Here is a 21107-nt window from a genome sequence, read left to right as displayed (position 1 = left end):
CAGCACTTCTTCCACGTGGGCAACCACCAGGGCAAGGTATGACAGTCGTGTGTGTGTGTGTGTGTGTGTGTGTGTGTGTGTGTGTGTGTGTGTGCGCGCATGCACATTCTTCCAGCCCTACTTACTCTGGGGCTTCACAGAAAAAGCTGGACTAAACAGTGTCATCAGACGGTGGAAGGATGGGCATCTAAATACCAAAACCTTTCTGGAAAGTAATTTGGTATCAAGTACCATAAGACTTTAATATATTTATGGGGTTTGGTCCATTAATCCTACAAATAGAAAAATAAGAGACATAATCAAAGATTTATGGAAAAGCGGATTTACTACAGATTTATTTAGCATTAATAAGAAGTGGTTAAAAATTGCAGAGTAACCACATATATGTTTCTTGTAGGCTATGGGATAAAATAATTTCAGTTTCAACTGATGTCATATCCACATTTATATATATGTATATGTGGACATATTGTATAAATGTACAGATATGTATATGTGTGTTTATATAAATAGAAAAGATAAGGAAGTCCATCAAAATGTTTTGATAGTTATCATTATCTTTAGAAGGTAGGACTATAGCATATTTACTTTCATCTTCATACTTTTCTATATTTTTCCAATTTTATACAATGATCATCCTTTTCTTTTATGATACAAGATCTTACAACCATAGTAGGACAAAATGATGAGAAGTAGAGATGCTTAGTAGAGGGGATTATAACAGAATGAAATAAGTTTTAAAAGGGAGAGGGCTGCCTCTTCTGCCCTTCACTGAGAGATTGTAAAAATTGGATAATACTGGCAGGGCCCGGTGGTTCACACCAGTAATCCCAGCACTTTGGGAGGCCGAGGCGGGTGGATCACAAGGTCAGATCAAGACCTTCCTGGCTAACACGGTGAAACCCCTTCTCTACTAAAAATACAAAAAATTAGCTGGGCACAGTGGCACGTGCCTGTAGTCCTAGCTACCCGGGAGGCTGAGGCAAGACAATCTCTTGAACCCAGGAGATGGAGGTTGCAGTGAGCTGACATGGCACTACTGCACTCCAACCTGGACAACAGAGCAAGGCTCTGTCTCAAAAAAAAAAAATTGGGTAATACTTCTATCTAAATGGGTAGATCTGAAGAGAAAAGGGAATGGGGCCGGGTGTGGTGGCTCACAGCACTTTGGGAGGCCAAGGTGAGTGGATCACCTGAGGTCAGGAGTTAAAGACCAGCCTGGTTAACACGATGAAATCCCATCTCTACTAAAAATACAAAAATTAGCCAGGTGTGGTGGCATGTGCTTGTAGTCCCATCTACTCAGGAGGCTGAGGTTGCAGTAAGCCAAGATCGCACCACTGCATTCCAGCCAGGGAGACAGAGTGAGACTCTATCTCAAAAAAAAAAAGAAAAAAGAAAGGAATGGATAATGTTTTTGCTTAAGTACTATGATTCTCTTCTCCCTAGTCCCACCTATTTTTTCTTTTTTTCTTTTTTGAAGCTTCTCAAGTTGAGAGAGATTTGTGCCTTTGAACTCCATGGCATATTCATCCTCTAACAGCGACATAGAGGACGACAGCTCCAAATCCAACTCCAACCTGAGCCTCTCTGTGGGCTATTTCCCCTGTGAGGGCATCCCCTGTGAGGACACAACCTCCTGGGAAGACGCACCTTCCAAGGGTCCTTCCATCCACTTTCTCCCTCCCATCCAAGGGGCATGGGGGACTGAAAGGATAGGGAGACGCATGAAGAGACAAGACCAAATTCAGGATGAACCAGAGCAGTTTTGCAAACTAAGCATCTTCCTGGCCTGGGACGTGGACATTGGCTCTGACAACACAGACTCAATAGCTAATAGGCTTCTAAATGGAGACAACCTGTGGATAGACAAGTTACCAAAAGAGAGAACAAAACTGTCTGTTGGCAAACTGAATAATCTTGTGCAAGAGTTTCAGACATTTCTAGAAAATCTGAAAGATGATGACGCTGTATTTCCTGAAACTGCTCAGAAAGATTTCCAGCTGTCCAGCAGCTCCCCTCCGGAAATGGTTCAGGTCAGTCATCAAGAACATGATGCTTGTCAAGACCTGCCCAAGTGCAAACCACCAGAAAATAAAGATGTTATGCAGTCTCCACAGACTCCTCTAAGGCTTAAGGGACATGAGCTGGCTGAGGACAGCAGAGATGCCTCACAGGACAGCAAGGGATAGGCCTGGGTTGAACCACAGAATCTTACAACCACTGGGAGAAGGCAGGTCCCAGGGGGTCTGACGTGATACCAGTGGGAGACAACAAGGAAAGGAGTCAGGGTGAAGCTGCAGGGAAAAGACAGAACGCTGAGGGAAACAAGAGGGTAGCAAGCAAGGAGAAGGACTAACAACTATATCTCCCTCCCCACCAAAAACGTATATGTTTAGTATTGATGAGCATTGAAACTTTGCATTGACACTTGGGCTATTTTTGCTAAAAGGATGTGAGTTCCACAAATGAGTAAATGTTGACTTGGCTGCTGTCATGGTTATTCCTACCTAACACATCCTTCATTTTCATGGCAGATGATAAGTCAGGCAACTGCCAGCCAAAGGACAAGCGCTCCAGAGATCTCCTCAATCCTGTCACAGCAGCCAGAGAAGGATGACACTCCTTCCCACACACGGACCCAGTGCTGCCTGAACTTTGGGCGGGCCTTCAGCTGGCTGAGGCAGCATATCCTCTCCCCTCTGCTGAGGAGGGATCACCCTGTGAATACCACCAAGAGTCCCCATCGGTCAGCACCAACGAAAAGACTCTTTCACAGAGGCAAGAGAATTCAACCTCAAGAAACCCTTGAATTAGGACATCCCATATAGACAGATTTTTTTGTTTGTTTGTTTTTTTGTTTTTTTGAGACGGAGTCTCGCTCTGTCACCCAGGCTGGAGTGCAGTGGCGCGATCTCGGCTCACTGCAAGCTCCGCCTCCCGTGTTCACGCCATTCTCCTGCCTCGGCCTCTCCGAGTAGCTGGGACTACAGGCGCCCGCCACCACGCCCGGCTAATTTTTTGTATTTTTAGTAGAGACGGGGTTTCACCATGGTCTCGATCTCCTGACCTCGTGATCCGCCCGCCTCAGCCTCCCAAAGTGCTGGGATTACAAGCGTGAGCCACCGCGCCCGGCCTATAGACAGATTTTTTAACTTTTTGGAAAGTTTAAAATAATCCATAATAAGGATTCCATTAATAATCTCCATCAGTTTATTTTTTCCTCAATAAACAAAATAAATGCTCTTGTTACCCTACGTCTTCCTCTCCCAGCACACCATCTTGACTCACATTTCAAGCATATGTGGGCCAGGTGTGGTGGCTCACGCCTGTAATCCCAGCGCTTTGGGAGGCCGAGGCAGGCAGGTGGATCACCTGAGGTCAGGAGTTTGAGACCAGCCGGGCCAATATGGCAAAAATCCATCTCTACTAAAAATACAAAAATTAGCTTGGCGTGGTGGGCGCCTATAAATCCCAGCTACCCAGGAGGCTGAGGCAGGAGAATCGCTTGAACCTGGGGGCAGAAGTCGCAATGAGCTGAGATCACACCACTTCACTCCAGCCTAGGCAAAAGAGTGAAACTCTATCTCAAAAAAATAAATAAATAATTAATTAAAATTAAAGAAAAATTTTAAAAAAGAAAAGAAAGTGTATGTGATGTCTAGAAGACAAATTTATTCTCAGGAAATTTTAAGTAGTATTATGCTTCCTGAACTAAAGTATTCTTTTTCTCTCCTCTCACCCATTCTTACTGGATTTTACCCTAGTTTATCTATTTTATGTGTTTTAACCTATTTTATCATTAACCCAAATCCCCATTTTCAGTAGGCAGCAGCGTGACCCATCAGATTCCTGCGGTGGCAGGATGATTTGGCTTGAACTTACAGGGCTTGAGTGAGTTGCAGTGGGTATTGAGTCACTGAAGAAATTAATTTCAATTTCAGGAGATCGGACAGCAGTTCTGATATTCTCTGGGTACATGACAGGTTCTAGCATGTGTTGCCTTGGCTGTAGTAGTGGCCCACTTAGGAGCGGCCCACTTAGGAGCATGTGAGGACTGTGAACACTTCTTAACCACTCTAAGTCTATCTGTCTTCATTCAGAAGATGTGGAAGATAATAATACATACCTCACAGAGTTATTGTGAGAGTTTATGAGGTAACACAAGCACTTGATAAATATTATCACTGCTGTTGCAAGTAGACATTCTCCCGAGGAACTCTCAGACAACTTGTTCAAGGGATATCCAAGAGTGAGAGTTAATTAAGAGTCAATTCTCATTGAAACATTTCCCACACAGAGCAGTATTTACCAAAAGTTCAGGGTTTTCAGCAAATCTTAACCAAGTCCTCTCCCAATCCATTCCATTCTGCCCTCTGAAACTCCTTTGCAATTGTCATTGAACGTTCCACTAAATGTCAACTTCTTTGAGGAAGGCTGCCCTCAGCCTTCTTGTCCTGACTCTCACCTCCCCAGCATCTCTACCACCCTCCTCATTCAACCACAGGTTCGCTCAACATCCTCCTTCTTCTGCTGGCATTACCATCCTGTGTGACCTTCAGAGTTTATGTGGCAAAGCCTATGACTCTTCAGTTTCGAATTCCTTCCTTTCCTCAATTTCAATTCCGTATCCCTCTCCTTCCTCTCTTCTTCCTTCCTTCTACAAATATTTAGCAAATAGGAGTGCCAGATACTTTTCTAGCTTGCCAAAAAAAAAAAAAAAACAAAACTCTTAATCTTTAGGCTCAAGCAACTTATTTAAGACATAAAGTCAGGCAAACATATGATTATAAAGGGTATGAGTGATAATACTCTGTAGTGAGTAAACCCTGAGTTCTAATGAAAAAAATAACCCATTCAGCATGGGGAGGTTGGTTGTAAAAGGTTTCCTGTATGAGATTCTTTGAGTTACAAATGAGATTATTTAAGGTGGAGGACTTTAACTGACTTTAATTAGTATGGAATGGAGGTATGAGATCTTCACTGGTTAAAAATGCATGTGAAAGACAGTGTGGTGAATACGGCCCAGGAAAGATAGTACAGTAGGAGGGAGGAGATAAAAAATAGGGCCCTTTTAGGAATATATGCTCAAGGTCACATCCCGAGACCTCTCACTTCGTCCGCCTCCCTGAGAACACCTGTCCAACCCACAACTCACTTGAACATACTCCCCCACCTTTGCCTGCTCTTTGACTTCACCAAGATTTGGAATCCTATCACCACACCTGTTCCCCGACTTATATCCGCTTCCGTCTAGATCCAACCCATACACCTCCTTCCCAAACTTGGCATGTCTACCACATCTAGTAACATCTGCCATGCCTTGCCCTTCTCTTCTCCCAAACCTTTCTAAAATCTATACTCACCAAGTTCCCCAAGGGGACCCTCTTGCTCCTCACTGCAGCCAACACACAAAACCATAGGGATTTCCCTCTGCATTCCCTGACTGCCTGGGAAACTCATCCTTAAAGATCCTTCTCTGGGGTTTCTATGGAACTATATTGATCCCTCAGGTAAAGGATCATGACCCTCCTTTAGCTGTCCCCTAGTCCCTGCCCTGCCACCTTCTTGCCATGACCTGTACTTTTCAGCTCTCTTTATAGATCTATTTTACCTGTAGACTGTGAGCTCTCAAGGACAAGCACCAGGTCTTAGTTCCTTTTTATTGCAAATCCTAACACAGTGGGCCAGGTGCGGTGGCTCACGCCTGTAATCCCAGCACTTTGGGAGGCCGAGGTGGGTAGATCACTCAAGATCAGGAGTTTGAGACCAGCCTGGGCAACATGGTGAAATGTTGTCTCTACTAAAAATACAAAAATTAGCCATGTGTGGTGGCAGGTGCCTGTAATCCCAGATACTCAGGAGGCTGAGGCAGGAGGATCATTTGAACCCAGGAGGCAGAGGTTGTAGGGAGCTGAGATAGCACCATTGCACTCCAGCCTGGGCGACAGAGCGAGACACCATCTCAAAAAACACAACAATGAAAAACCAAAATCCTAACACAGTGTTTAGTACTGAGTAATCTAGCTCTCTTTATGTAATTCTTTAAATGTTTTTAATACATCCTGTCTATATAATTTTTAAAAAGTCAAATACAACAGCTTAAAGAGTTGCTATTCTTTAAGTCAAAAGTGACTAGTCAGTAGGATCAAGAATAGGAATGAAAAGGGAGGCAGACAAGAAGAGAACATGGCCATCAACTAGAAGTCAAGTGAGATTGTGACCTATTGATTGGGAAATCTAATAAGACTAAAGGAATTTAGAAACTAAATGGAAATTTTAATTCAACAAATATACCTGGAGCCTTACTGTTGCTTTAGACTAGACACTATGATAGGCCTGAAAGATGACATATCTTACTCTCAAGAGATTTGCAACCAATTTTATTTTAATCTTAGTCCCATTATTAAGCTCTAAGAAAAACTCAACCAAAATACTTTAGAAGACTGTCTACACTGAATAAGATGCACTGTTCTTTAGTAAGATTTCTGACAAACTTGTGTTTATTCATCAGCGTTTTATAAACCTGCTTGGCAGGTATGAACCTGTCCCTAAAATTTAAGCAGTGTGCTTTGCAAGTCTTTACAATAAAGTAAGCTTTCCATACCATTTGAGTGTCATGCTATATATTAGAAAGCAGGACAAAGTATTTTAAAATAGGAAATATCTCAGTATCTCTTCATTATAGTTTCAAATATGTTATCAGCCAGGAACGGTGGCTCATGCCTATAATCTCAGCACTTTGGGAGGCCAAGGCTCAAGGATCACTTGAGCCCAGGAGACTGAGACTAGCAAATTCACGGCTCAAGAAGATGCGTGGGTCCAAGTCTAACTGGCCACAAGAATAGTGTCTAAAATCCTCTTATGAAACAAAAGAAAAATGAAGCAAATTATAAACGATTTCCTGGAGAGTGCTAAAGTCCTTACTCCAATAATGAAGAACAATTTTGTTGACTTAAAAGGAACAGTTAATTGCTTCAAAAATATGTCTCCTCATTACAAATTGCAAGTGGGAGAACTTATATAGCATGCAGGACACCACCAATTTCAAGGTGGATGGGTGGGTTTTATATTGCAATGCTTGGAGTCAATCTTTTCCTGCTGCCTACTAATACCTCAAACAAATAGAATAATGCTGTACTTTCAGAAGTGAAATAAGATCTTCATCAGATAACACTCACTAAGTGAACAAGTCATGAGCAGAATGGGTAAAATGCCTCAGGACAAATTCCTCCAAAGGCTTATTAGCCTAGGTCAAGAAGTACCAAGACAAAACAATTTCCACTTTATCCCACCTTTCAAAGGAATTCCATGGTTTTAATGCCCATTTGATTTCAACATAATATGCTTTATAAGAAACTACTTCTAAGACATTTTCAAATGGTATGGTAAACATCAAAGCTTTTCAGATTGTGGCACTGAAAGAAAATTCATCTCATTACTATTGAATTCTCTCAGTCCAAAAGAAAATCAGAATGGCAATTTATTTAGTTTTCCCTCATTTGCATCAGTAAAGATTATTTTAAGTACAAATCTCTAAAATAAAGAGCTCTCATTCTAAGATAGAGGTTTCCTGCATACCCACTCAGAAAGGAAAAGAAAACCCTTCAAACATCTTCATAGTTAATGTGTGTTTGGATAGTTGTTTTCAGTTTCACTTTCACTGATCCTTCTGTCATGCATCTTTGGGGCCAAGATTTTCCCCAAGCAGGGCATGGGGATGGAAAGGAGAATTTTTCTTCAGTAAAATGACTTTAGAAATCAAGTTAGTACCATCTTGCAACCAGCAACTTAATAATTGATTCATATAAGGATCAAAAATAGATGCTAAAACCATTGGGTGAATCACTGTCAGGGAAAAACACATGCACATGGTCTCTAAGATTACCCCACAGGTGCCTTCTTAGTTATCAAGAAGATTAGGCACCTTTACAATGGAAAGTTCTGGTCAACACCAACTTAGCCAAGTGATTAAACTTAGCCTAGCTAACATCATGCACCTTCTGAAGAGAAGCAATGTACACTTGCTAGCAATGTTTAATTTGAATCTAATTATGAGGACACCAACAGTTAGATGAATCTAGACTACAGGACATTTTACCAGACAACTGTCTTTGACTTTTAAAACATGTTAACATCCTAAAACACAAAATAAAACACAAAAAAGACAGGGAGACAAAAGAGTTCATAAAAGAGATGAAAGAAACATGACAACCAATTGCTCTTTTGTAATTTTTTTTTTTTTTTGAGATGGAGTCTTGCTCTGTTGCCCAGGCTGGAGTGCAGTGGCACGATCTCAGCTCACTGCAAGCTCTGCCTCCCGGGTTCACTTCATTCTTCTGCCTCAGCCTCCTGAGTAGCTGGGACTACAGGCACCCGCCACCACACCTGGCTAATTTTTTGTATTTTTAGTAGAGACGGGGTTTCACCTTGTTAGCCAGGATGGTCTCGATCTCCTGACCTTGTGATCCACCCGCCTTGGCCTCCCAAAGTGCTGGAATTACAGGCATATGCCATCACACCCAGCTAATTTTGTATTTTTAGTAGAGATAGGGTTTCTCCATGTTGGTCAGGCTGGTCTCGAACTCCTGACCTCAGGTGATCCGCCCACCTCAGCCTCCTAAAGTGCTGGGATTACAGGCGTGAGCTATTTTTGGTGGAATCTTTGATCAAAACCAAAAAAATCAAAAGCAAAACAAAAACTATGGTAAAGGGCTTTTTTTTTTTCTGAATGTGGAGTGTACATTAGATAATATGATTGAATATTTGCTGGGTATAATGAGAATATATGGCTATGTAGGAGAATGTTCTGGGTTCTTACGAAATTTAGGCTAAAATATTTAAGGATAGAAGTGCCACGATATCTGCAACTTACTTTCAGTTAGTCCAGGAAAAAAGAGAGAGAGAGAAAATGAGAAAGCAAAGATGGGGAAAATATTAAAAAAAGTTCCAGTAAGTAGGTAGTACAGATCTCTATTAAAGTATTAGATCTGCTATACTTGTATGACAGTAATAGCTTATGAGGTATATATGTATTTAAAACATTAAACATTTACTCTAAACAAAACTTAGATAATAATTTGATTTCTCAAGCGATATAAACTGGGCAATTCTTTCATCTGGATTCATTCATTCATCCTGGCACCTGCCTTTGGGTTCACAGCTGGCTGCAAAGAATTTTCCGTCTCATAGATTGGTAAATATTTATCCTTCAAGTCCTAACTATAAAAAGCCAAATTGGTTCAGTTGAAAGCAGACTAGCATTGAGGTATTTTTCCAGAACATATAAGATTTCAGGAGTTTATCTAGCTTTTGCTGAGATTAAAAAGAATAATTTTTGCCAAATGGGGAGGTAGGTCCTCTGTCCTTTGAAATGTTTGCAAGTTTCAAAGCCTGAATATCTCATGTCTACCTTCAAAACAGTACATTTCTGTTTCTCACAAATCAAGAACAGCCTGACACTTACAATGCTGATAATTTCTTCAAATTGTTTTGACGTTTTCTTTTGAGCAGTGACAGATTGTTCTGCTTCTTCTAACCAAATAAGAACAGGCATAGTCACTATATAATGTATTGTGCATTCTGGGGGACTTCTGAGAGTGAGAGTGTGCTCTTTATAGTCTTTTGTTGTTGTTGAGACAGAGTCTCACTCTGTCGCCCAGGCTGGGGTGCAGTGGCATGATCTCTGCTAACTGCAACCTCCACCTCCTGGGTTCAAGCGATTCTCATGCCTCAGTGTCCCAAGTAGCTGGGACTACAGGCATGCACAACCACAGAGGCTAATTTTTACATTTTTATAGAGACAGGGTTTCACCATGTTGGCCAGGCTGGTCTTGAAATCGTGGCTTCAAGGAGTTGGTTTTTTGAAAAGATTAACAAAATAGATAGACTGTTAGCCAGACTAATAATGAAGAAAAGAGAAAACAATCAAATAGATAAAACAAAAAATGATAAAGGGGATATCGCCGCTGATCCCACAAAAATATAAACTACCATCAGAGAATACCATAAACACCTGTATGCAAATAAACTAGAAGATCTAGAAGAAATGGATAAATTCCTGGACACTTACACCCTCCCAAGACTAAACCAGGAAAAAGTCGGTCCCTGAAAAGACCAATAACAAGTTCTGAAATTGAGGCAGTAATTAATAGCCTACCAACCAAAAAAGCCCAGGACCAGAAAGATTCACAGCCGAATTCTACCAGAGATACAAAGAGGAGCTGGTACCATTCCTTCTGAAACTATTCCAAACAGTAGGAAATGAGGGACTCCTCCCTAACTCATTTTATGAGGCCAGCATCATCCTAATACCAAAACCTGGCAGACACACACACACACACACACACACACACACACACACACACACACACACAAAATTCAGGCCAATATCCCTGATGAACATCAATGCAAAAATCCTCATAAAATACTGGCAAACCAAATCCAACAGCAAATCAAAAGCTTATCCACCATGATGAAGTCAGCTTCATCCCTGGGATGCAAGGGTGGTTCAACACATGTAAATCAATAAACATAATCCATCACTTAAACAGAACCAATGACAAAAGCCACATGATTATCTCAATAGATGCAGAAAAGGCCTTTGATAAAATTCAACACCCCTTCATGCTAAAAAACTCTCAACGAAGTAGGTATTGATGGAACATATCTCAAAATGATAGGAGCTATTTATGACAAACCCATAGCCAGTATCATACTGAATGGGCAAAAGCTGGAAGCATTCCCTTTGAAAACTGGCACAAGACAAGGATGCCCTCTCTCACCACTCCTATTCAATATAGTACTGGAATTTCTGGCCAGAGCAATCAGGCAAGAGAAAGAAATAAAGGGTATTCAAACAGGAAAAGAGAAAGCCAAAATATCTCTGTTTGCAGATAACATGATTGCATATTTAGAAAACACCATTGTCTCAGCCCAAAAACTCCTTAAGCCGATAAACAATTTCAGCAAAGTCTCAGGATACAAAATCAATGTACAAAAACCACAAGCATTCCTATACACCAAAATAGACAAGCAGAGAACCAAATCATGAGTGAGCTCTCATTCACAATTGCTACAATGAAAATAAAATACCTAGGAATACAACTTACAAGGGACATGAAGCACCTCTTCAAGGAGAACTACAAACCACTGCTCAAGGAAATAAGAGAGGACAGAAACAAATGGAAAAAAAATCCATGCTCATGGATAGGAAGAATCAATATCATGAAAATGGCCATATTGCCCAAAGTAATTTATAGATTCAATGCTATCTCCATCAAGCTACCATTGACTTTCTTCACAGAACTAGATAAAAAAAAACTACTTTAAATTTCGTATGGAACCAAAATAGAGTCTGTATAGCCAAGACAATCCCAAGCAAAAAGAACAAAGCTGGAGGCATCACGCTACCTGACTTCAAACTATACTACAAGGTTACAGTAACCAAAACAGCATGGTACTGATACCAAAACAGATACACAGACCAATGGAACAGAGCAGAGGCCTCAGAAATAACACCACACATCTAAAACCACCTGATCTTCAACAAATCTGACAAAAACAAGCAATGGAGAAAGGATTCCCTATTTAATACACAGTGCTGGGAAACTGGCTACCCATATGCAGAAAACAGAAACTGGACCCCTTCCTTACACCTTATACAAAAATTAACTCAAGATGGATTAAAGACTTAAACGTAAGACCTAAAAATATAAAAATCCTAGAAGAAAACTTAGGCAGTACCATTCAGGACATAGGCATGGGCAAAGACTTAATGAATAAAACACCAAAAGCAATTGCAACAAAAGCCAAAACTGACAAATGGGATCTAATTAAACTAAAGAGCTTCTACTCAGCAAAAGAAACTAGTACAGGCAACCTACAGAATGGGAGAAAATTTTTGCAATCTATCCATCTGACAAAGGGCTAATATCTAGAATCTGCGAGAAACTTAAACAAATTTACAAGAAAAAAAACAAACAATCCCATCAAAAAGTGGACGAAGGATATGAACAGACACTTCTCAAAAGAAGACATTTATGTGGCCAACAAATACATGAAAAAAAGCTCATCATCACTGGTCATTAGAGAAATGCAAATCAAAACCACAATAAGATACATTGGCACACCAGTTAGAATGGCGATCATTAAAAAGTCTGGAAACGGTGGATGCTGGAGAGGACGTGGAGAAATAGTAACGTTTTTACACTGTTGGTGGAAGTGTGAATTAGTTCAACCATTGTGGAAGACAGTGTGGCGATTCCGCAAGGATCTAGAACCAGAAATACCATTTGACCCAGCAATCCCATTACTGGGTATATACCCAAAGGATTATAAATCATTCTACTGCAGCACTATTGCAGCACTATTTACAATAGCAAAGACTTGGAACCAACCCAAATGCCCATCAATGATAGACTGGAAAAAGAAAATGTGGCACATATATACCATGGAATACTATGCAGACATAAAAAAAGAATGAGTTTATGTTCTTTGCAGGGACATGGATGAAGCTAGAAACCATCATCCTCAGCAAACTAACACAGAAACAGAAAACCAAACACTGGATGTTCTCACTCATAATTTGGAGTTGAACAGTGAGAACACATAGACACAGGGATGGGAACATCACACACCAGGGCCTTTCACGGAGTAGGGGGGAAAAGGGAGGGAGAGCATTAGGACAAATACCTAATACACGTGGGGCTTAAAACCTAGATGATGGGTTGATAGGTGCAGCAAACCAATATGGCACATTTATACCTATGTAACAAACCTGCATGTTCTACACATGTATCCAAGAACCTAAAGTAAAATTTAAAAAAAGAAGAGTTAGATCTAAAAAGAGTACAAAATGCCCAGAATAGTCCGGAAAGACAGCTGATGACCTTTTCCTCTAAAATATATTAATATCACAGTACAAATAGCCTAACTATGTCAACCCAAGCATATAACTACTACTAAACAGGAAAGGAATTAGGTAAAAAACAAACAACAAGAAAAGCTGATGGAACAGTAACAATTTGTGTTCTGAACCACAAATGAGAACACAGAAGACAATTAACTGTTGTATTATAGTTAGGACTCCACCACTGGTAAGGGATTACACCTCAGCTCAAGGAAATAGTCACAAGAAACTCTCAGGGCTATTTGAATCGAAAGCTGCTATAATTTCTACAGAGATAGCATATGTTATCTTCTGCCTAGGGACTAAACGGATCCTGCTACAATGACTGTAAATTGCACATCCCTAATCTAAGTCTCCTCTTGGCTGTAGCAGCTCTGGGCTGTGATTTGACCAGGAGACTAGAACAGCGCTATAGTACAGAAGGAATGCAGACCACACCCAGGGAACCCAATCTCATTTCTTTGATTAGGATGCACACAGCCTTGAGCTACTGCTAAATAACAGATTTAAGAACTATTGAAATGCCTTCCCCCGTTTCTTTACTCCTGAAGCAATGGGAAACCATGGCTCACTGAAACGATGGAGTCAGAACCCAGGTTTCCCCAGAATACCATAACATTAAACCACGCATCCACTAAATAAAAGTTGTCTTGGACCCTCTTCCCCCACTTCTTAAAAAACTGTTGAGGTTACATATCTAAAAGCCATCATAGATACTTAGGCATCCTAATTAAATGTATAAATGTATGGAGACTTAAGAGAAAAAACACCACTTGCTCAGTTATAGAACCAGCATGTATGCACACACACATACACCACTTATTTGATCATTTGCTAAATGTGCAAACTCTTCCTCTGTCTACAGTTACACGCTAGCATATCTGTCTCATAGAGGAAAAAAAAAAATCAAAGTCATTGGCTGCCAGTTTCCTAAGAGCTGAGGAGAAAGCGAAGCAACTGAGAATGAAAAGACTGCTATGGCTTTGACAAGATGAGCAAATAGCTTCTAACAGCCCACAAACTACAGACAAACACACACACACACACACACACACATGCACACACACAAAGCATCTGCTTGAAGAGAGAGTTCTAAAAGTCCAACTAAATCTCTATCTGATGGTAAAAGTGAGCCTAAATATCTGGTAGGAAAAGGAGAAAGCACTAAAGAAAAAAAATGGAAAAAAAAAACATTTTGTGTGTTACATGATGAAACCAAGATCATTTATATATTGTCCAAGTTATCATGAATCAATTAAGCACAAAACAAACAACATGTGACACAATTCCAAATAAGACTGCCATCCCCAAGCAGTGCTTTTAGAATTTTAGTACGAATTCCCTAAAATAATGTTTAGTTCACAAAAGACGGTCAGGAGATAGGAAGCCCCAATCCCCACATAATAATGAAAGTGACAAAGACTGCAAAAAGGGTACAGAGAAAAGGGCGCAAAGGATAAATCCATAGTAGATGCTTTCCTTTGGGGATGACATTATCTCAGTGGCTACAAATTGCCTACTTACAAACCACTACACCACAGGGTGGAGTGATGATACAGGCAGGCCTGAGTGAATAGCTAAACATACAGTCCCACAGCCTTCCTTGGCCTAATGAAGAGAAGACAGAGATGAAGCTGGACAAGGGGCTCCCACCTCATTCTTGTGCCTGGGTCCATTCAGCCTCAAAAGTGGTAAAACCAGACAGCATTCACCACTATCATCCATGAACTCAAGGATCACTGGCACAGAGCAGAGACTAGGGTGTTGTCTGCACTCTTGGGTAAATGAAATTTCATATATTTGCCAGTTGCCAGAACACCTAAGACTGAAAGTATAGCCGTGAGCAGTAGCTCACGCTTGTAATCTCAGCACTGTGGGAGGCCAAGGTGGGAAGATCACTTGAAGTCAGGAGTTCAAGACCAGCCCCGGCAATGCAATAAGACTCTATCTCTACAAAAAATTTAAAAACCAGCCGGGCATGGTGGCACACGCCTGTAGTCCCAGCTACTCAGGAGACTGAGGTGGGAGGATCACTTGAGCCCAGAAGCTCAAGGCTGCAGTGAGCAAGGATCGCACCATTGTACCCCGGCCTGGGCGACAAACTGAGACTGTCTTTTTTTTTTTTTTTTTTTTTTAAAGGAAAAAAAGAGTATAATGTATAAAATTACAAATTTCCTTTGTGCAAAATGACCCTATTTTTCCACAAATCTCAGTTCCACTGGTCTGTTTGTGAACTAAGTAAACCAGTTCAGACAACCAAGCGTGTCTTCACTGACTCAACCTGGGGAGGGACATGCCAAGGACACAATGACAAATGTTTCCCTTCATCCTTCCTCTGAGTTTCAGTCTAAGATGAGGCAAGTAGAAAAAATATTTTCTTGTTAGTATTTACTACACTTAAATTAAAAACCAAAGTCTCGGCCGGGCACAGCGGCTCATGCCTATAATCCCAGCACCTTGGGAGGCCGAGGCGGGTGGATCATCTGAGGTCAGAAGTTTGTAGACCAACCTGACCAACATGGAGAAACCCTGTCTCTACTAAAAATACAAAATTAGCTGGGCATGGTGGCTCATGCCTGTAATCCCAGCTACTTGGGAGGCTGAGGAAGGAGAATCTCTTGAACCAGGAGGCGGAGGTTGCCGTGAGCCAAGATGGCGTCATTGCACTCCAGCCTGGGCAACAAGAGTGAAAGTGTCTCAAAAAAAAAAAAAAAAAAAAAAAAAAATCGAAGTCTCATATTTTTAAAAAGTGATCTGAAAATTCTCATGAAGTATCAGATACAAATGGGTAATCTTAGTAACAAGAACGAGAAATAAAATGACTATCATTTTTAGTGCTAGGTCTATGTGCCCTGAAGCATACTACTAACACTATTGTAGTCAATTGTTATAGCAAATTTTGGGGGCATCTTAGAGGTGGAGATTTTACCATCCCCATTTTACCGATGTGGAAGCTGACCCAGAAAGGTCATGAGACAAGAAAGTGGTGGAATTGTGATCTGAATGCAGAAAGATCTTACGGCAAAGCCCACATGCTCACAGCCCGTATTTGTTTGGGAAAATACATTTTTTCCTAGTTCTATACTTTTAAGTTCATTCTGGGCTCAAGATTCATACTTTTAGGGACTGGTTTTTCAAAGCTTCCTTAAAACAAGTTAGGCTTGATGAATTTGTTCAGAAAATTCTTTGAGAGCTCCTTCTGAGCTCAGGCCTGCCTCAATTTTTCTTTCTCTATCCGTCTCCCTAGACACGTCAGGTCTCACAAGCTGAGTCTTCCCTGGGGCTCTTACTTTTCCAGGTTCTTGATCTGGTTGGTAAGATATCCTGACAGTTTCTATGGGAATCCAGACACATCTCTCTTCTGGATCTATTTCCCCTTCCCCTACATAGTCCCTTCCTATACCATGCAACTGAGACCCTTCTCTGCCAGGACAATAAGCCCCACCACACCACTCACATATCAGAGAGGGCTTCCACCTGCCCACACCCTACAACAGTAATCTATGAAAACGTCTTCATCTGATCTTGTTGAGTAAGCACCTTGGAATATCACATTGAAGCAGACAAATCACTTGGCTACCTAAAGTTCAACATCATTCCAAAGTGCCACCAAATCAAAATGACTTTAGTCCCTGAACAAACAAAATACCATCACCACGAAAAGATATGCACAACACATTCATAGGAGCAGTATTAGTAATACACCCAAGCAAGAGACTATGTAAATGTCCAGCAACTGTAAAATAGGTATAAAATTGAATAGCATTAGAGCAAAGAGAATGCAAAAAAAGTATTGTATACAATATTGTAGATTTCACAAACATAATAAGTAAAACAAGCTAGACACAAAAGAATATTCACTGTATGATTCTATTCATAAAAACAAACTAAACAAAGGCATCACAAGGCAGGACATTGGTTGCTCCTGGAGCATGAGGGGAGGAGGGCTCTGGGGTGCTGGTAATTTTCTATTAATCAAGGTGCTGATTGCAGAAGTGTGTCCATTTTGTAACAACTATTCCATCAAGCTATCCACTTAGCGATGTGTGCACTTTCCTCCATGCATAAGGTCCCTCAGCAAAGAGCTGACCGAGACAGACTCTTGAGAGCATCTGGTCCATGCCCCTTGGTTGGCATAAGATCAACTGTTTCCCATGGACGTTAGGTAGCTCATGGACACACAGGAAATTCATGAAAGGACTGGAACTGGACATCAGATCTCTTAGCTCCCCACACAGTACCAAAGCTGTGTGACAGCATGTTTCTCTAACTTCCTTCCTTTCTGTGACTCCAGTCAAGGTCTTAAAGGGTGAGAATCACATTCCTATTATGAATACGATCCAGGAGGTTCCAATCTCTTATTGACATCCATACCAGAAAGAGCATCTAAATACCTTTTAGGATATGGCAAATCAGAGAAAGTCAGACAGTTCACACTCACTGGCTAGGTGACCGTCAGCACTCTCCTTACCTCTCTCATATCCTCATTCAGATCACTGAAGTGTTAACTGTTACCCTGCAAGGACGCCTTGAAGATAAGGTAATAAGTAGTGTCAGGGCCATGCCTGGTACACAGCAAGCATTCAGAAAAAACATTTGTAGAATGAATATGGAATCGAATTAATCAAATGCCTGTCACTTGGTAGAAGCTCAATAAATAGTAGTTATTATTACTGAGCAAGAGAAATAGGGAAAAAGTGGGTAAATATGCCTGTGAGAAACCAACACCTCATATTCTAAGCCTACTGGGTCATTAATGGGTCAACTAGCAATTCTTGCTGGTATAGATAAGGTGGTGAAATGGTCTGTGAGGTGAAGAGTGATGAAGGACTCAAGAAGAGGGCTGTGCTTTTTATTTTATATTCTACCAAGTCTGTGTTTTCCTTCTCAGTGCCAAATGAAGATTTGCTCATCGCCTGCCACACCATGTCTAAATCCCACAGCCACCTATGTTATTCATACTACTCTTAGAATTTACAGGTTTTAAAAGGGGGAGCAGATACAAACACTCCTAGACTTAATGAGCAGACTCACTACAGTCAAGTAACTTTACTCCCGGAAAAAAATTCACACACACTGAGAGGTAATTGCAGGCTTTAGAGAGGTCTGAAATGAACCATGGCCAGAAGTTACTTCACTTACCTTTTTAAAAAGCAGGTTTAATACTGATTTTTTTTTTCAGTTCTTCAAATCTTGGATGTATTTAGCAAGCTAATGCACACAAGTTCTTTTATACTGAAAAGAAACAAATACAAAAACAAGTTAAAACTGATTTCAAACTATAGCACACCAGAAAAAATAAAAGCAGCAAATGGCTAATTATTATCTAAACAAACAACATCAAACTAGATAACATGAGTATAATTAAAAACAACAAAACATGTGTTAAGGACTTCCTTCCATCCATCCTTTCTCTCCTATTCTCCTTTTTCCATTCTTCCCCATCTAGCACTCCGCCCTTCTCTGCCTTCCTTCCTCAGTTACTGGACAACCTCAAATATTCCCTGATGACTGATTTTTTCTGCTGAAACCAAGTAGCACATGGTAGGTACTCTATGAATGTTTGTTGAGTAAATGAATGAACCACAGTTTTGTAATATTTTGTTGTTAAGATTAAAAAAATAAGAAATGCCCACAGTTTATTATTTTGTTGTCCAACAGGAACAAGTTGTAGACAATATGTAGAAATACATATACTGTTTCTGAATTGAGTTTCTGATTCTCTTATCTCTTTTAAATAACTCATGCTTAGGGGAAAATCCCCATTAGTATATATGGGCACGTACATCTTCACCATGATACAGTAATAAAATATGTTTTGGTACTAAAAGAATTTTTTTTTTTTTTTTTTTTGAGACGGAGTCTCGCTCTGTCGCCCAGGCTGGAGTACAGGGGCGCGATCTCGGCTCACTGCAAGCTCCGCCTCCGGGATGCACACCATTCTCCTGCCTCAGCCTCTCCGAGTAGCTGGGACTACAGTCGCCCGCCACCACGCCCAGCTAATTTTTTGTATTTTTAGTAGAGACGGGGTTTCACCGTGGTCTCGATCTCCCGACCTCGTGATCTGCCCGCCTCGGCCTCCCAAAGTGCTGGGATTACAAGCGTGAGCCACCGCGCCCGGCCTAAAAGAATATTTAAGAAGAGTAAAATTTTCTTTTGAGATGCCCTCTCTTCAAATACCTCAGAACTACCTGCACCCAAAGGAGAAAACAAGGTGTCTCCCAGTTAAATACAAGAGATATTGCCACACGTGTTTTACAAATGCATACAGAGTCAGGGTCAGTCCTAGACAAAATTATGATGTATGGATGTGGCTGTTTCCTTCCTTCTAACTGTCCTTTTGAGGATTCATTAACCCCAGATGTTTAATCAAGTAAGGAAGCAAAAGGATCGGCTCCAAGGTTGCAAAAACTTAATGGATATCCTTCATAAGGATATTTTTATTTAAAAAAAAAAAAAGCTTCACAAAAGGCAGGTGCTTAACAGTGAAATAAAATGCATTAGTGACTATGGAATTTCAGAAATGAATGGGGGTGTGGATTTTCATCGTGGAATTTCTCCACAACCCATTAAATCACATCAGGTAAGTATCTGTCCATTCTGCTTTCTCCTACCACTGGCTTCATATATGGCCCATATATACACACCAATCCCAGCAAATCTTAAGCAATTTACTATATACAAACAGGCAAGCTCAATTTTAAGACTAGGGTGTGCTCTGAAAGTAAACATTCATGTTAATGAGCAGTTTTCAAAGTGAGCTCCTGGGAATCCCACCCTAAGGTGCTTCTTAGAGCAGAGGCAGAAGTGAGTGGATGTGCAGCCATGGGCACAGCGATTTCACTTTCATCTGTTTCATACTTAGACCAAAGATTTAGTTGGGGAAGTGGTTCCTTGAGCTGCTTATGAAAGAGCTGAAACAATCAATGTAACCAAGTAACAATTAGATTAAAAGCTAGTGCAGAAAATCCCAGTCAGTCCACAACACACCTTATCTAATACCAAAATCCAACCACCACCTGTCATAGGGCCTTTATGATAAAATACAAGTCCTGGCCTGAGTCCCAGGGCAGAGGTCAGCCCGGGTCTGAGCAGACAGGAGCTGGGCCTTCTCTTCTTCCCTACTCAGCCCCCTCATCTCCTGCCCTGGAACATCATGAGCAGAAGGAAGGACACCTACACTTCCATGAGGACTGAGTCAACAGTAAGAGGGCAAGATTAGGGTGCAGGGAGCCTGCGGATGTTCACAAGATGGTGAAGCAGAGGTCTCCAGCAGAGAACGAGACATGGCGGGTTTCTGTAAGTCAGTCACTGCCCAGGCCCTGTCCCGATCCCCACAGCTTCTTTGCTGGGAATTCCATGTGCAAGGTTTACATGCTTCACCTGGATCAAGGCTCTTGGGTAGGAATAAGAAAGGAGAAAATTAATAGAACAGTTTAAAAAGAAGAAAAAAATACCTATGTTCTATGAAATCCAATTCAAAACAATATGTAAAATGAAAAAAAGGGGGAAGATAGGGGGAGCATTATGAGAAAATAAGCATTGCCTAAATGTGCTCCAGAGAAATTCACATTGACTAAGAAGCACTCAGTATATTCAATCCCTCCCTCAGCACAGAACTCTAATTATTTGGCCCAGCCAGGACTGAACACAAAAAATATTTATAAACATGAACCATTATATTTTTTGAGTTTTCATCATACTAAAAAGTAAGTATAAGTAAAAGTAGCTGTACGTGATGGCCCACTAGGAACAAATGAAAAACTACCATTGGAGTACAACGTTGGCAGGCTGAGGTGGGAGAATCACTTGAGCCTAGAGTTTGAGTCCAGCCCAGGCAACACAGCAAGAGCACACTTTGAAAGAAAAGATACAAAGAAAAGAAAGAGGGAGGGAAGGAGGGAAGGAAGGAAGGAAGGAAAAACAAAGAAAGAGAGAGAGAGAAAGAAAGAGAAGAAGCAAGAGAAAGAAGAGGAGGGAAGGGAGGGAGAGAAGAAAAAGAAGAAGGAAGAAGTAGAAGGAGGAAGAAGAAGAAGAAGAGGAAGAAGAAGAAGAAGCAGGAGGAGGAGAAAGAAGGAAGCAGAAGAAAAAGATGAAAGAAGAAAAAGGAGGAAGAGGAAGAAGAAAGAAGAATAAGAAGAGGAAGAAAGAGGAGGAGGAGGAAGAAGAGGAAGAACGAAGAAGAGGAGAAGGAGGA

At 40.9% G+C, this 21107-nt stretch overlaps 1 protein-coding gene across 1 annotated transcript; it reads left to right on the top strand.

Moving 5' to 3' along the window:
* Window positions 1-1469: 1469 nt before the first annotated feature.
* LOC116472245 (uncharacterized protein C12orf71) lies at window positions 1470-3398 on the top strand. Its single transcript, XM_032159044.2, has 2 exons — window positions 1470-2036; window positions 2538-3398. Exons 1-2 carry the CDS (start codon window positions 1521-1523, stop codon window positions 2829-2831), a joined length of 810 nt encoding a protein of 269 aa, XP_032014935.1. The 5' UTR covers window positions 1470-1520; the 3' UTR covers window positions 2832-3398.
* The last annotated feature ends 17709 nt before the right edge of the window (window positions 3399-21107 follow it).

The sequence above is a fragment of the Hylobates moloch genome, unplaced genomic scaffold, assembly GCF_009828535.3.
Source record: "Hylobates moloch isolate HMO894 unplaced genomic scaffold, HMol_V3 SCAFFOLD_8, whole genome shotgun sequence".
Lineage (NCBI taxonomy): Eukaryota > Metazoa > Chordata > Mammalia > Primates > Hylobatidae > Hylobates > Hylobates moloch.
This window is presented reverse-complemented; position numbering and strand designations above follow the sequence as displayed.